Here is a 14,947-nt window from a genome sequence, read left to right on the forward strand (position 1 = left end):
TGTGACTCTTCTTTTGTCTCTGTACAAGCCCAGTATCGGGCTAGAAAAAAAGATCCAGCCACTTTCCCACAGTCGTTGAGCCACTGGGGCCCTTCCATGCAAATGTGTTAGTGAGGCACTATGTGTGACCTTGTCCTGCCAGTAGCTCATTTCCCTGAAGTGGTGGAAAAGACAGGATTACATCCAACCTAAAGAGACCTTGACAAATGTTTCTGGCAAAGTATAAAGCTTAGCAATGAGCTGTCTGCCGGGAAGCTTAGGGGCAAAAATTACTTTTTTGAAATATTATAAAACATATCTGTAGTTGAGAATCTGGAAAACAGAGACATAAAGATTTCGCTGCAAAACAGAAACGTCACAATGTCACAGTAGGAAAAATTTATATTTTTGCTCTGATTTTCAGCTTTTTACCCTGAGACACATGTTTCTCCAACGTCTAACCTGTTGGATGGAGGTCGTAGGTCACATATACATACCCCCCTCTCCTCAGGGTGTGGCGTGCTGATTTTCCCTGTGGGGGTTGGCCACGTGTCCTTGCGTGTCACACGAGTCGCTGGCAGCTGTGTCCTCCATCGCTATATGGGCCACTTATCACCTGACCCAAGGGACCACTCCCTCCTCCTCCTCCTCCTCCTCCTCCTTTCTGTCTGCTCAATGACTGACTGCATAATGCCTCCTCCGACATCACTACCTGCAACAGCCAACAACCCCCCCCCCACCTACACTCTTCACTTGATGCGACCCAGACACACACAAGAGCACACATATGCTCCCATTCAGACCGGAGGCTCATCAGATAACCTTAGGCTCATACTGATGTCTCCTCTGCTGCTTTACACTGTAATTATGCACGGCTAACTTGAATAACAACGTGACCTGCATGACCATAAAGTCATTTAAATGCTTTTGTTTTGTGCTCTTTAATATACCATGGTATGAATATTCCAGCATCTGCTTCATTGGCCGATTTCCCTCTGGTGCTGTTACATACTGTTTGTGTTGTTGTAGCTGGTTTGTCCTCTCCAACAGTGTTAAGCTGCTGCATCTGGTTTCAGGGCGAACTCTGACAGATACTATACTGATGGCGGCTTCTTTTTACTGGTCTGTCTGGCTCCAGTTTGATCCCCAAAGGCTTCACTAGCACACACACATAAAAACTCCTCTTCACTCGTCTGATCTCCCTCTAATTTTTCTCCCTACGGGATTAATGGCTGCATTCAAACATTTATTTATTGAAGGATCTCCAGCGAGCTGCACTTTCTCTATAGAATGTGTCGTAACAGAGGTAGAGAAAGAAAAAAAGGTGGCAGTGAAGGTCAAAATGCACATCAACATAAGAAGAAACACAAGCAAGGCTGTTGGCTCCAGAGGAGCGGGGGGGGGGGGGGGGGGCTGACTATGAGAGATAAAGCGAGAGAGAAAGCAGTGACTGTAGGATGGAGCAGGAGATGTAAAAGGAACCATGGGAGGGTAAAGAGAGAAGGTCACTCGTAATAGCTCTTCCACATAATTTCATAATGTCATGATTGCCTCTCTTTACACAGGCTAACAGTGTCTTTATAAGCTATGTTCATCCTCACATGTTCCTTCTGCAGCGCATAACAACATGCCTGTGAGGACGTGTTTGAATGCACCGCATCTTATATCTTCTGCATGACACCTTGGGTGTGTCTGTAATTAGCGCGCTTTGTGCTGCAGGCACACACTCTGACTGATGCTGCTGCTAATGAAGCAAATGATACCCACAGGCTAGAGTGCAGCAATGTAGGGTGAGTTTATGTTTATGTGTGTACATAGAGAATACATAGGTTTCTCATTTAGTATACAAAAAGATTTGATTGGTTTCCTTGATGAGTGTATTTATTTTTCCAATGAGAAGCGACAGTCTGGTTTCTTTCTCTCTGTGTGTTACCGGATTCAGCTTACAGGTGTATTGAAAAGAAATTGAAGAAGAGATTCAATATTACACTGTCAACATGTTGGACCCATTTAACCGTCTCATACTAAAAGTCTCCCGTCATGATTCTATCTACCCAAACATTTTTTTTAATCTCTCTGTTTCTGGATACCGTACATCTCCATGTCCTGTTACCAACTGACTGACAGGCAAACCACAAGGAAATTACATTATCAGCCGCTTACCTAAGTGAGCAGCAGCTAACATGCTAGAAGCACAGAAGGCTAGAGGCAGCACTCCATCTGCAAGACTGGTCCCATTATCTGACAAGAGAGATTAGCTGACCTGCTGACACACAGCCTGATCTCTACTGATACACACACGGACTCGTGCACACAAACACACACACTTACAGGGAATCTGATACACGATTACATTAGGGTAACACCCCTCTTTTTGATTGTCAGAGAGCTTTTACTGGTCAGTGATCACATAACCAGATCTCTCTCTTTTCACATCTATCATTAGCATTTCATTTTCCTACCCATCTTTTTTCTCTTTGTTCTTTCCATTCCACTTTTTTTCTCTCTTCGTTTTCACTTTCTATTAATTTTTCAGACTTTTTGTTGTCGACTTTGTTGTCAACCCCTCCTTTGATCTCCCGCCGGTCTTGCCCTTCTTTCTCTTAGTCGGTTTTCCTTCCTCCATCCCTCCGTCCCTCCTGCCCTCCATCCACCACTCCTCTCATTCTCCTGTCCTCACGGATGTCTTAATGAGTCCACTCCTTTCTCCTTGAATTATTCACCACTTCTTTTATTCTCCCATTCCCATTGTGTCTTAAGGGGAGAAACATCAATAAATAAATCACGCCAGAGGTAGCTTCTTTTGCAGTCTTGGCAGTAGGCGGGATGACAGTACGTGTGTTTATTGGTGTAGGACGGCAGAGAGTGAGAGTAGAGAATTGGAGAGGACTTTGGAAATATGGTACTTGTGTTTTGTATTTTAGTTGGATACGTCTGTAAATGATTTAACCTTATAAATTTTTGACTAACTTCAACACTTTCTGCCAAGTCTGGGTGTTTCTTCCATCTTATGTGTGTCCACGTGTCCGTTTAAGTATGTGTGCGTGGTATAGATGTGAAGACATCCAGTATTTGTAGTTACACATGAATGTGTGTGGCTATGTGTGTGTTTGAGGGGCGGCACGTCAACGCGCACCAGCAAATGAGTGAGTGTGCGTACGTGCGTGCGCATATGTAAGCGATACCGCAAACCTGTTAGTGTCCATGTGTGTGAATAACCGATTTGGTATGTGAAAAGGAGGGGGGGATGATATGTGGAGACCCTGTTGTCATGGCAACCAGGATGGAGAGAGTGTGGGCGGTTTGCCCTCACGGCTCCTCTGACAACCTTTATTTTCTCCGGCTTTGTGTCACTCCAATATTAACCCCTAACCCTTGACAAAACCGGTAGGGGGCTGGGTGAGGTGGGGTCCTCGAACGACGTGCAGGCGTTGGAAGCTGCGGGAAATATGGCATGGGTTCTATCACCGCATCTGTGGGAGTGGGAGTAGCAAAGTATCTAACGGCCGAGCTTATGCTAATAGCGGTATTGATAAATGTGCTGTCTGGGTAGCCTGATTCCAGATAAGCTGTAGAGCTGCAGCTTTTTTTTTCCACTGCTAAATTTTCACTTGGAGTTGACCATGGATCATCAGTCTTGAAGCACATGTCACTCCGCCTTTTAAACAAAGAGTAACGGCATGAGAGCAGTTTTGGTTTCCCACTGTGTTGCACAGCAGCTTTTCTATTAAAGTTGTAAATATTGAATTGATAGGCTGCACTGTCTATTGTCCAAGCCAGAGTGCTACCACAGCACTTTATTAAATTGAGAAAAGGCTTTGAATATGGAAAACAAGACAAGCGGGGGGGGGGGGGGGGGGGGGGAGTGACTATGAAACAAATTGTGAAAGGTGATTGTTGAAGAAAGCTTTTAGTGTCAGTTACCAAGGGTTTGAGAAGGAGAAGAAGACCAATAAAAAGATGACAGGAAAATGGGCTCTCATTGTTCTCGGACAGTTCTTATAAGACTCGGCTCATAAGTAGAAACACTGAGAAAATGAGGCTTGTATGAAATGCACTCCTCGCCATGGTGAATGATTAAATAATGTGAATAAGTGTCGCGGAGCAGACAAGAAACAGGTAGCCAGTATTATTTCACATGATTTGTGGTATTTTTCTGCTGTAGTGACAAAGTGGGTTTGAGACTTGTCTCACTGCAACAGGCTCATGTATTAAGTATGACCCTGCCAGAGAGAGGAAGAAGGGAGGCGGGCGAAGGAGAGAGTCAGACAGCCACACCAAAGACACCAGGTATAGATGGACAACGTCAGTCTGAGACCAAAGCAAATGTATGGTGAAGGGGTGCAAATGAATTATGAATTTGGGTGAATTTAGGGCAAATTGTGCCGACAGGAAGGGGATTTCTATGAATAATTCACTCTTTAGGGGGCCCGATCATCAACCCCCCACCAGCACCACCTTGTTCCTCAAACCCCCCTCCTCACTTATGCTATCCATTGACCCTCATAATCTCTCACTGCCCTTCTCCTGTAACGCCATAACTCTGTCAGTCCATTTGTCTCAGTGAGTACTCTCTTTGTTTATGTCGAAATCACTACCTTTTCCCCGTCCTTCCGTCTTTCTCTTTTCAACCTGATGTTTCTCCAGACAGACGAACCCTGGGGGAAGAGGAGGGGGTAAAGGGGTGCATGTATTCGTTTATTTTACTCCCCCCTCCTTCCATCCCGCGTCCTCTCCCCCTACACATTTTCACAGCTGGAGGTAGTTAATATTTAAAAGCAAGGCATGACAGGACGCAAGACCTGCACACATGTTTGAACATGCACACACACACACACACAAACACACAAACACACACACACACACACACACACACACACACACAAACACACAGTAGAATCCAGTAGAGCAACACATCAGATCAAAGTACATTGAGGCTTTCAGAATTGATATTTGCAATATACTCGCTGTGTCGAGAGAAAACATACCAGGCTACATTCATCAACACATCAGCTCCTCACACAGATGCATGAGGATATGAAGCCAACAGTAAAAGTGTCTCTTGTGTGTGGGTGGTTCAGAATATGTGTGTGAAACTCCGAACATGATTTGACTCTTGAGATTTGATCTTGGGTGTTTTGCCCTCTCACCACACACACACACACACACACACACACACACACACACACACACACACACACACACACACACACACACACACACACACACACACACACACACACACACACACACACACAGAGATAAGAGAGCCTGTTCAGCATTTGAAGTCCTTGGCAACGCCCAACGTGTTTACTTAATGCTAATTACTACATTTTGCAGAGGACAGAAGGGTGTAATTTTTTATCTAATGGATGACAAGGTGGATACACATCACAATGGTAGTGCAGCAATTAAAGTCAACTAATGATACGACAGTAACATCTTCATACACGATGTCTGGGTTATTTGTGTTTTTATAAGCAAAACGCCTCAAAGCAGGAACCCATGAATAATTGAAGAGTATTAAAATGGACTGGGTTGATTCGACTTGCTTGATACACGGCCTGCTGGTGGCTAATTTCCCGCAGTCAGGCTTTCTTGCGGAAAAAAAAGAAATGACCACGCCCTCAAATCTCTGCACACTCTACAATTTCACTGTGATTGAACGACTTCTGATGGCGCCCGTCGACATCCCAGCAGTGATAATAGTTTTTAAAAGCACTCAGAAACATTGTGACGGGTCATCTCAGCCCAGCTGCAGGCAGCCATCCCAGGCGTGACCTCTGACCCTGTCCAATGAAGCAGGTAACAGGGCTGGGATTGGATCGTTGACAGCTGCACAGCGGACACCCTGAAGAAGTGAAATCAGGCATCTGCTTCACTGTCAATGTCTCTCACCCCTGTGATAATGGAGCGGCCACAAGGCGACATGCCGTGCGCACAGCGTGGAAGTGTGCCTGTGTGAATGTGTGTGTATTTGTGTGAGTGTGTCTTAGACCACATCAGGCTATGCTATCAGAATGTTTGGGTGGCTGGGTTGGCCCTGTTACATGGCAACCATCCTTACCTCCCTCTCTCTCTCTCTCTCTCTCTCTCTCTCTCTCTCTGTCTGTCTGTCTCAGCCGTTCCCTCACCCAGTCACACCCATGCCAACCCATTATAGTGTTCCCCTTTACTGCTCCTACTCAACATGACTGGAATATTCTGTGGCACAATCTACCTCCTGACTGGAGCCCACTGGACCATTCCCCTTTATCTGTCTGATCTCTTCTGTCAGACCACTGGAGGTGTGTGTGTGTGTGTGTGTGTGTGTGTGTGTGTGTGTGTGTGTGTGTGTCTGTCTGTGTCTGTCTGTCCGCCTTCCTTACTGTCTGTCCGTCCATGCATTACAAGCTTATTTGTATGTCTCCCCACGAGTGTCTGTCTGAGTGTGTGTGTGTGTGTGTGTGTGTGTGTGTGTGTGTGCTGGCTTGTGCACATGCAGCACTGTCCCTTAGTGAATTGTGATTGGCGTCGTGACAAGCCACAGCCCGCCACATTGTTAATCAGCATCCTGTTTCACTCCACTCAGCTCTCCTTTGCCGTCTCCTTGGAAGGGGCCGTGATAGACAAGCACCCACCTTAGATCACATTAACACCAGCACTAATACCCTCACTAGGTCTGCTTTATTCATGTGACTCTGATGGCATTTTGGAGAGGCCGGTTTAAGACCGGATCACTGTAATTGGCCCTCTGTCTCCAGAGAACAACTAAAGCAGCTTCAGTCTGGTGCAGTGAGTGGAAAAGGAGATGCAGAATCAAGAAGTAAATAACGCACACTGATTGGAGGAACTTGCACGTTGTATGTTTGTATGCGCGTGCAAGTGGACGGATAGGATTAGCATCACAGCTGTCACCCTTTGTCATCCCTCCTCCTCCTCCTCTTCCTCCTCCTCCTCCTCCCCTCCTTCCACATCTCTCCACTCCTCCCATCACCTCCCACCCTCCCTGCTTTCACTGTACCTCTCTCTTCGCTCACCTCCACCTCTCCCTCTCCTCTGCTCTCCTGCTCAAACCCACTTTTCCACTATTCATTCTCCCCAGAAGCCCTCCACCCACCTAACCCCTCCCTTTCCTCCCTCTCGGTTTGCTTGTTGTGCCAGTCCTCCAACAAGGCAAAGCAAGTGAGTGTAATGGCTCATTTAATCCAAATGCTGTTAGTTTAAACTCCCTTATTAAGGGCTTAGCTCTTGTTTGGTCTTTAATTTCATCTAATTTGGCTCTTTTGATGTAGACAATCCCACATTCCTGTTTCTCTTTCTAAGATATTGTTCAATGCCTTCTCCGTTGATTGACATATGAAATATCTACAGTAATTAACTGGCCAGCCATTACCCACTAGAAAAAAAAAAAAAAGAATGATAATCACCACTCTCCATCCTCTTCTCGTCCTCAGTCACTTCCATCATCTTCATCTCCTCTCCTGTCTGACCTTTTCACGCTCTCCAAGGTCACCCATCACTCTGGTTTGGCATTCTAAACAAACAGCACCGCGAGGAGCCAAATCTCTTTCAATCAGGCTGCCATTACTGCAGAGCTGCCAAATAAGCTCCCTCACTCTATTGTCGTCATTTTCTTTTGTCTCACATGTACGTCTCAATCATGGTGTGCTATAACAGTTCTTTGTGTGTGATAGCGAGTAGTGTAAACAGTCAGTGGGCTGCGCCACGTGGTGCCGCGGGGGAGGACAGCCCGCATGTTGTGGCGAGGACCGGCTCCAAGAGTACAGATGGAGAACGGATAGACTCCTAGCAGGGGTGGTTTGCCTCACTCACCATGACTGATAGCATCTTTATCGCACACTTATCACAGCACTCTCGCCCAAGTACACTATGATCTGTTAAGTTCGTGCAATGCAGGCCTGAACAGACAACCTAATTATCAAATATTTGTTTGTCTGTCTTGCGTATTATCTGATTTGAGACTTCATCAATCAGCATTTGTCTGTCCACAGCCCATCTGGGTTCTGGGAGGCTCTGGTTGTGGCCCTTCCATATGGGCCTCTGCTCACGGAATTAACCGAATGGAAAATTTTTCCTTTCCTTTTTTTTTTTTTTCATTGTTGGTGTTTTTTGTTGGAGTCCTTATTGTTGACTCTTGATTGGTGTGTTAACTTCATGTCTCGGTCTGTCTATAGGTCTGACCACATGGTGCAGGGTAATTTCTCTCCCATTCTGACACATGGCCCCTCTCTGCCCCTCCCTCTCCCTGTTCCTCTTCTCCTCCCCTCACCCTCTCACCCCCCACCCCCCCACTCTGTCTTTTATCTTACAGAGAGGAAACCAGCAGGAGGGCGTGGACCTTCCTTAAACAAGGAGACAGGGGAAAAAAAAAAAAAAAAACAGGAGAGAAGACAAGAGGGACCAAAGGCGTACGAGGCAAAGCTGACGCCTCCTGGAAGCGAAACATAGCCTCACACTTGCTCAGCACGAGTGTGTGTGTGTGAGGTTGCCCTCTGTGTGCATTTTACTGTACGTGCGTGTGAGCAGGTGGGACTTTGATGGGACAGTGAGCAATGCCTCACACGCAGCGACAGCAGGTTGGCAGTAGGGGGCAGTGCTCCTCCCGCCTCCTCCCCTTCCTCCTCCTCCTATCCCTTGCTGCCCGGCCCAGCCATGCAGCCATACACATACCCTCCAACTGTGAGTACCGATTCGTATCGCACCATTCATAACAATGGTAGCTGAATGTTTCCATGAGGTTCAAATATCTATTTGTTGTGCTAATTACATTGTTGATTCATCAAAGCAGGCTAATAATGATCTTTCATCATGATTAATTAGTGCAAATGAGCAGAATGAGCATGTTTCTCTTTCAGTAGCCTCAATATTCAGGGTTGGATTGTGCTTTTATGCTTGAAATACTACACTGTTTGAGGCCTCTTTGGTTAGCACTCATCTGTGCCTGCGGTGTGTCTAATTACTCTGTAATTGATCCCTTCATTCTGCATTGATTAGTCCCACTATTGATCTGGTTTCCTTGGTGCAAACCAGAATCTGATTGGGGAGTAATTTAATCAACAATTGAGTTATACAACAATAATCCAGCAAGGCTTTTCTTGCTTGGTCTCATTTCTTCCTCCTCGTCGATGCAATATGTGGGCATTAGGAATACAGCTGAGCTTGTGGCCCTGCAGGGAAATTGATCTTCATCTCCTCTGCTGCTACTGCTGGCCTGCCCACAGAGCTCCAATGGAGGGAGAGAGAGAGAGAGAGAGAGAGAGAGAGAATATCGTTTCCAGTATTGCTTTTGTTGTTCACTCTTTATCTAAGACTGCTTGCAATGAGTCACAGTCCTTCACCACCCACACAGATTTACAAAAGTGTGTGTGTATACAAACACGTAATCGCACAGGCATAGACACACACACACACACACACACACACACACACACACACACATATATTTACCCCATAAATGTTGATGAAATGCAGTAAATCTCTCAAACTAATTCTCGAGGGGACGGGGTGACACGGAGGTGAGAGGGCCGGACAGGATGAAGGAAGGATGATGAGGAGGTGGAAGGAGGAGCAGGTCAAAGATGTAAAAGGTCAAGGTGTCGCATGCCTTTCAATTAGCGAGCCTCTGCCATGTCAGTGAGAGTCAGTGAGGACTGATTGACCAGGATCGATAAAGGAGATGCATTAGAATCTGTGTCAAGGAGGCCGGGGTCAAAAGTTACGCTCCATTGCAGGAGATATTACACTGCTTTATCGTCCATGCATCATAATTGTTGTTCAATTATCTGTGAAACATTACCTCTCTGTTTGGCATCCACTGTATGTGTTTAACTATCTCCTTCTCCTTCTTGTTTATTGCAACTAAAATATTTTTCCCTCCTTGCCTTTCCTCTTTGGACTAACAGACCACATAAGTGATCGTAAGTGCTTTTATCTTTATTGATGTGTATCTGTCTTAATGCAGGTGCTGGCAAAGCTTATTGTGAACACTTTGATTATGCCAGAGAGGTTATTTTCCATCCAGCACACAGTAAAACTCATCTTGCACTCTGATGAATCTGGCATTAGTGCGCTCTTGCAGTGTTATGCTTGTGTCCGTGTTTACTCATCTGTTCCAGAGGATGTGTTTTATTGTGCATTTGTGATTGTACGTGAGGATGTGTGTGTTGTATTGTGAACATGCGCCTGTTCCTGTGTGCCTTTTTCTGCATGTGGGTGTGTGTTTAGCCTCGTTGGCTCCCAGTAGGTGAGATCCCTGCAGGAGCAGGGAAGAGGAAGTGTGAGGAGCTGCTGTCTGTAAAGAGGCAGAAGGGCTGTCAGATCAAAGACACGGGGAAAAATAAAGAGGAGTTAAAGCACTAAGCACTAGCTCCTCTCCTCCTCCTCTGCCAATAATGGAGCAGTGCCCGCAGCCCAAACTTCAATTTGATCAGCTGAGGAAATGGGCTTATTTCTTCTATCAGTGGGAATTCTTTCATTAAATTCCCTCACTCTCCCTATCCGTCTCTTTCTGAACCGTGTTTGTTTTTTTCCCTCTGTCTCTGTCTTGCTTTACTCCTTCTGTGTGCACTCTTTATTTGCTGCACTTCCACCCTTCCCTGTTCGCTCAGCTCTCCGACTCACATCGCCTTCTTCTCATCTACCACAGCCCCCCGTCATCCTATGTCCTCCTTTACCCATTTACCTACATAATGTAAATGAATCTCTATCTCTTTCCCTTAAAGTCAAATTAAAGACTTTCCCAACAAGTCTCAAGCTGTGACCTCTATTCCACTGCAAACAGCCTATATGCACAGTCACTGAGACTATGTGGAGAAAAAGATTTAAATTTATGTCTATAAATATTGAAAAGCAGAACATAAAAATACGACATGGGCCATAAAGTATGTGTAAGAATCAAACGTGCTGGTTCAATACAGTATTCATGCCACATCCCAGCATGCTGGGTTTTATGAGTCTGTTATCATGGCATTGCTTTATGGCTGTTATGGAGAGTGGTGACAGAGGAAGAGAAACCTCTTCTGGTGGTCATTACTTTTTTTTTTTTTTCCTTCAAAATCCCTGCTTCATTTCCCCACAGACTGTCTCCCTCCGTTTCCCTGTCTCTCAGTCTCACAAGGAGCTTGTGCCATATATCTCTTTTACATGAGCTCTCCCTCTTACATTATGCTGTATCAATTTCCTCTCATCTCAACCCATTTTCTCTGCCTGCTCTCTTACTCTCACTCTTTTCCTCGGCCTACATTTAATTTCATTCTCTGGGGAATCTTTTTAAGTGATATTGACCGAATATACTTATGGACAGCTGTTAAACTATGAAATGAGTGGTATCTCCAGTTATTCTGTGTTGTTTGCTGGGCCATTACCGGCAGCCATAGGGATATGTGTGATAAAGTGGAGTGATAAAGTAAATGTGTGTAGGTTTTTTTTACAGTAGCATGAATTAGATCATGTGAATGCAGCAGGGTAAAGACTGCAGCACCATTCTGAGTGCATGCATGTCTTTCTACCCAGGTAAACCCTGCAGGTGTGTTAGAGTGCATGCATGTCTGCTTGATAATGTTGTGAAAACCCTACCCTTTTTTTTTTTTGGTCCTTGCAGTCAAGAGGCCTCCAATGATCACCACGCAGCCGGAGTCTGTCACCGTCTTTAGTGTTGAAGACCTCGTCATGAGCTGTGAAGCCTCCGGCAACCCTCCACCCATGTTAGTCAGCGCACACACATCCACACAAACAGAGAGAGAGAGAGAGAGAGAAAAAAGAAAAAACATGGTTTATCCAAGTCTGAAGATGCTGTATTAGTCATTGAGGAGACAAGCCTTTGGTTATCTTTTTAGACAACTGAGAACAGCGACCTTCCCTCTCCTTGTTCGGTTGACATCTACATATTAGTATTACATGAGAGCACAGCTTCTCCCAGTCAGACTTCTCATTTCAACAAGGGATAAATGTCATTAAGCCCTCGAGCAATCTTTTCAGAGCGTCTTAGCTGCTCTGAAGTGGAAAACTGCTCCGATTGCCAAGGAAGAGATGAATATCGCAATTACACAGCACACGCTTATGAGTCCCACTGGGGCATCTCGTGTAAATTTTGCAGCAGTTCATTTTTGTCCTCAAATGCAGGGACATGCAAGGACATCTTGCATCTGACATCAAGAGCTGCTTTTAAAGGCATGGACATACATCAGTCTTACTGATTCTGTTGTTTTTTCCTTTGCTCAAGTTTCCGATGGACAAAGGACGGAGAGGAGTTTGAACCAGGCAGCGACCCAGAGCTGAAGGTTTCCGAGTACACTGGCTCATTCGCATTCTACACGCTCAGTAATACTATGGACACCATGAAGCAGTACCAAGGCAAATATGTCTGTTACGCATCCAACGAGCTGGGGACTGCCGTCTCTAATGAGGCCATACTCAGCACTGATGGTAACTGCATGCTGATCAATGATTAATCCTAAAGCAGCCACTGACCAGTTATTGAGACAGCGTCATTAGATTTGATCATTTACATCTGAATTCAGTCATGCTGAGTGAGTTTTTTCTTGATCATTTGGCTTTAGCCGTGAGAGAGAAATCACACCCTTTCAAGGAAGATCAGCCAAATCAAACATCCTCTGATATGTTTTCATACAAACAGCAGCACACTAAAGGAGTTACATATCTTTTATAGATGCCAGTTTCAGTGCTAGAGCTCCCGTAAATGCCTTCAAGGTCCAGATTAGACGCGAGCTGTGTGTTGTCGGTTTTATCAGCAATAACAGCAATTTACAAAGCTGTGAGCGCAGATAGCGTATAAACCTTTTCCTTGCCCTGCTTTATAGAGAGCTCATTTGTTAGCAGATGGAGGCTCACACTGAGACCTTCGAGTACCACCACACAGAACATAATTACATGCAATAACATGATAATCAGCATATATTCAGGTACACACATACATGCATGCACACACACATGGTCCCCCTGGGCAAAAGTGTAGAGCACCTCTGTGTATCCATCCACCTGTGTGACTGGCTCTCTCCTGGGCGACCTCCTTCCTTCACAGTTTCCCTGACAACGGTTTCCCCAGAAACGCTCTTCAGTTGATGTCATGTGAAGCACTCTTCAGTGGCTCCTGTGGGGTTATCAACAATGGGAGGGAGGGAGGGAGGGAGGGAGGGTGGGAGGGGGCAAACACATATGATTCACAAATCACGTCACTCTGCTTCTGCAAGACAAAAGACAACCTGGCGTCTTCTCTGAAGATGCTTCTCCTGAAATCCTTAAAAGTTCCTCTCATGAAAATGTCTGAATAATAGTTCTTATTGTGTGTACCCTTAATCGTGTGTTCAAGTTCACCTGTGATGTGGATTGCCTCAGGAGGTCTCAAGTCTATATAACACACTAAATGTGTGCACAGATGTTTGTGTACTTCCCCTGTGTGTATCTATGCAGACTAACAGGTGTGTATTTTTTTTTTCCTTGCTTTGCCTCCCTTTAGTTCCCCCGACCCAGCAGAAAGAAAAGAAGGTTAATGTGAAGTCGGAAAAGGGAAGCAGTATTGTTCTGAAGTGCAACCCCCCGCAGAGCTCTATGGAGCCTATCATTCACTGGATGGATTGGAGTGAGTACATTACCTTTCCATCTCTGCTTCCATTACGTCCTTCCTGTCTCCTCAATAGATCTGCTACTTAGACTTAGAGAGGCAGTTGATTATTTATTTCTGAAACAATCTTATCTGAATGTTTGTCTTTCAGAATATTTTTTTAAAATCAATTTCTCTATTCATGAATTTAAAAAATATATATCTTTTTGAAGTTTGAGCAGGATCTGTTCTTACCCCAGTTCACCGCCGTCTCTTTTATTATGATTTTTCTATTTCTCAAAGCCTTTTATATCTCTACCGCGCCCTTCACCATTTATTCTCACTATTTTATTCCATTGTCGAACTCTTGAATCTCTCCCTTGTGTCTCGTTTTTTCGGCTGTGTCTACCTGTCGTCATTTTCTCTGTCTTTCTCTCTACCACTTCCTCTCTCCCTCTCTCTTTAGGGCTGCACCATATCCAGCTTAGTAAGCGCGTGGTGGTGGGTAAGGATGGCAACCTATACTTTGCCCATTTGACAACTGAGGACAGCAGGGAGGATTACACCTGCAACGTCCAGTACCTGGCAACACGCACCATTCTGGCAAAAGAACCTATCACTCTGACTGTCACCCCCTGTGAGTTTTACTCTGGATCAATGAAGCTCCAATGGTTTTTGACTGAACCGAAATGATCTAAGCTGAACTGAAATGCATCTTTGGGCTAAGAATACCTCTGTTCAAAATTCAAACCAACAAAATGTGATGGAGGAGGTTGTAGGAAACAGAATTCTCAGTCAGACTGGCTCTCAGTAATGTTATTACCATGTAAGAAACAAAACGAGCTTCTGAACTTCCTCCAAAAACTAAATTAGATGTCAGGCTCATGGGAAAACATTGATTTATATGTAAAATAATGAGAATTCTTCTGATTTATTCTTATTACTTAGTGTTAGGTGGTGCCGTTCTGTAGTTTTGGGAACACTGTCCACCGCCGATAGTTTCGGTTTGGATTTCTGTGGCCACCTCAGTGTAATGAAAGTTGAATGGATTTTCATCTGAAGTGTTTGTAGAATTGATAAATTACATTTTAAAAATTCAGCAGCAACATCTCATTCCTGAAACATTTGACAGAACACACTGTCAACAGTTTTTATTAGTTTCAGTGAAAAGTTAAAGAGGACTCAGAGTCTGCTGCAGCTCCGTGAGGCTGCATACATACAGCAACATACCAACCTAGCCCAAACTTCATGGCAATGCATCTCAAAACCACAAATGTCATTGTCAGAGGTAAAATCAGAGGATCACCACTGTGAGAAGGATTTGTTTTCCAGGGACCAGGGATGTCTATGGCAAGCCATCCGACAACTGTTATATAGATATTTCTTAACCAAAGACGTGGGTAGAGC

General features: G+C 44.9%; 1 protein-coding gene across 3 annotated transcripts in view; it reads left to right on the top strand.

Annotated features, from left to right (window-relative positions):
- The window catches only part of l1cama (L1 cell adhesion molecule, paralog a), a 40,174-nt gene that overhangs the window by 13,233 nt on the left and 11,994 nt on the right, over positions 1 to 14,947 (top strand). For 2 of the 3 annotated variants that reach the window (XM_056384573.1, XM_056384574.1), the window contains exons 2-7: positions 8,294 to 8,661; positions 9,885 to 9,899; positions 11,582 to 11,684; positions 12,203 to 12,405; positions 13,457 to 13,579; positions 14,007 to 14,177. In XM_056384573.1, the coding sequence (XP_056240548.1) occupies positions 8,535 to 8,661; positions 9,885 to 9,899; positions 11,582 to 11,684; positions 12,203 to 12,405; positions 13,457 to 13,579; positions 14,007 to 14,177 (742 nt within the window). In that variant the 5' untranslated portion in view covers positions 8,294 to 8,534. The remainder of the gene's footprint in view (positions 1 to 8,293; positions 8,662 to 9,884; positions 9,900 to 11,581; positions 11,685 to 12,202; positions 12,406 to 13,456; positions 13,580 to 14,006; positions 14,178 to 14,947) is intronic. The other variant, XM_056384575.1, reaches the window with a different exon arrangement.

The sequence above is a fragment of the Seriola aureovittata genome, chromosome 9 (genome assembly GCF_021018895.1).
Source record: "Seriola aureovittata isolate HTS-2021-v1 ecotype China chromosome 9, ASM2101889v1, whole genome shotgun sequence".
NCBI classification, from domain to species: Eukaryota; Metazoa; Chordata; class Actinopteri; order Carangiformes; family Carangidae; genus Seriola; species Seriola aureovittata.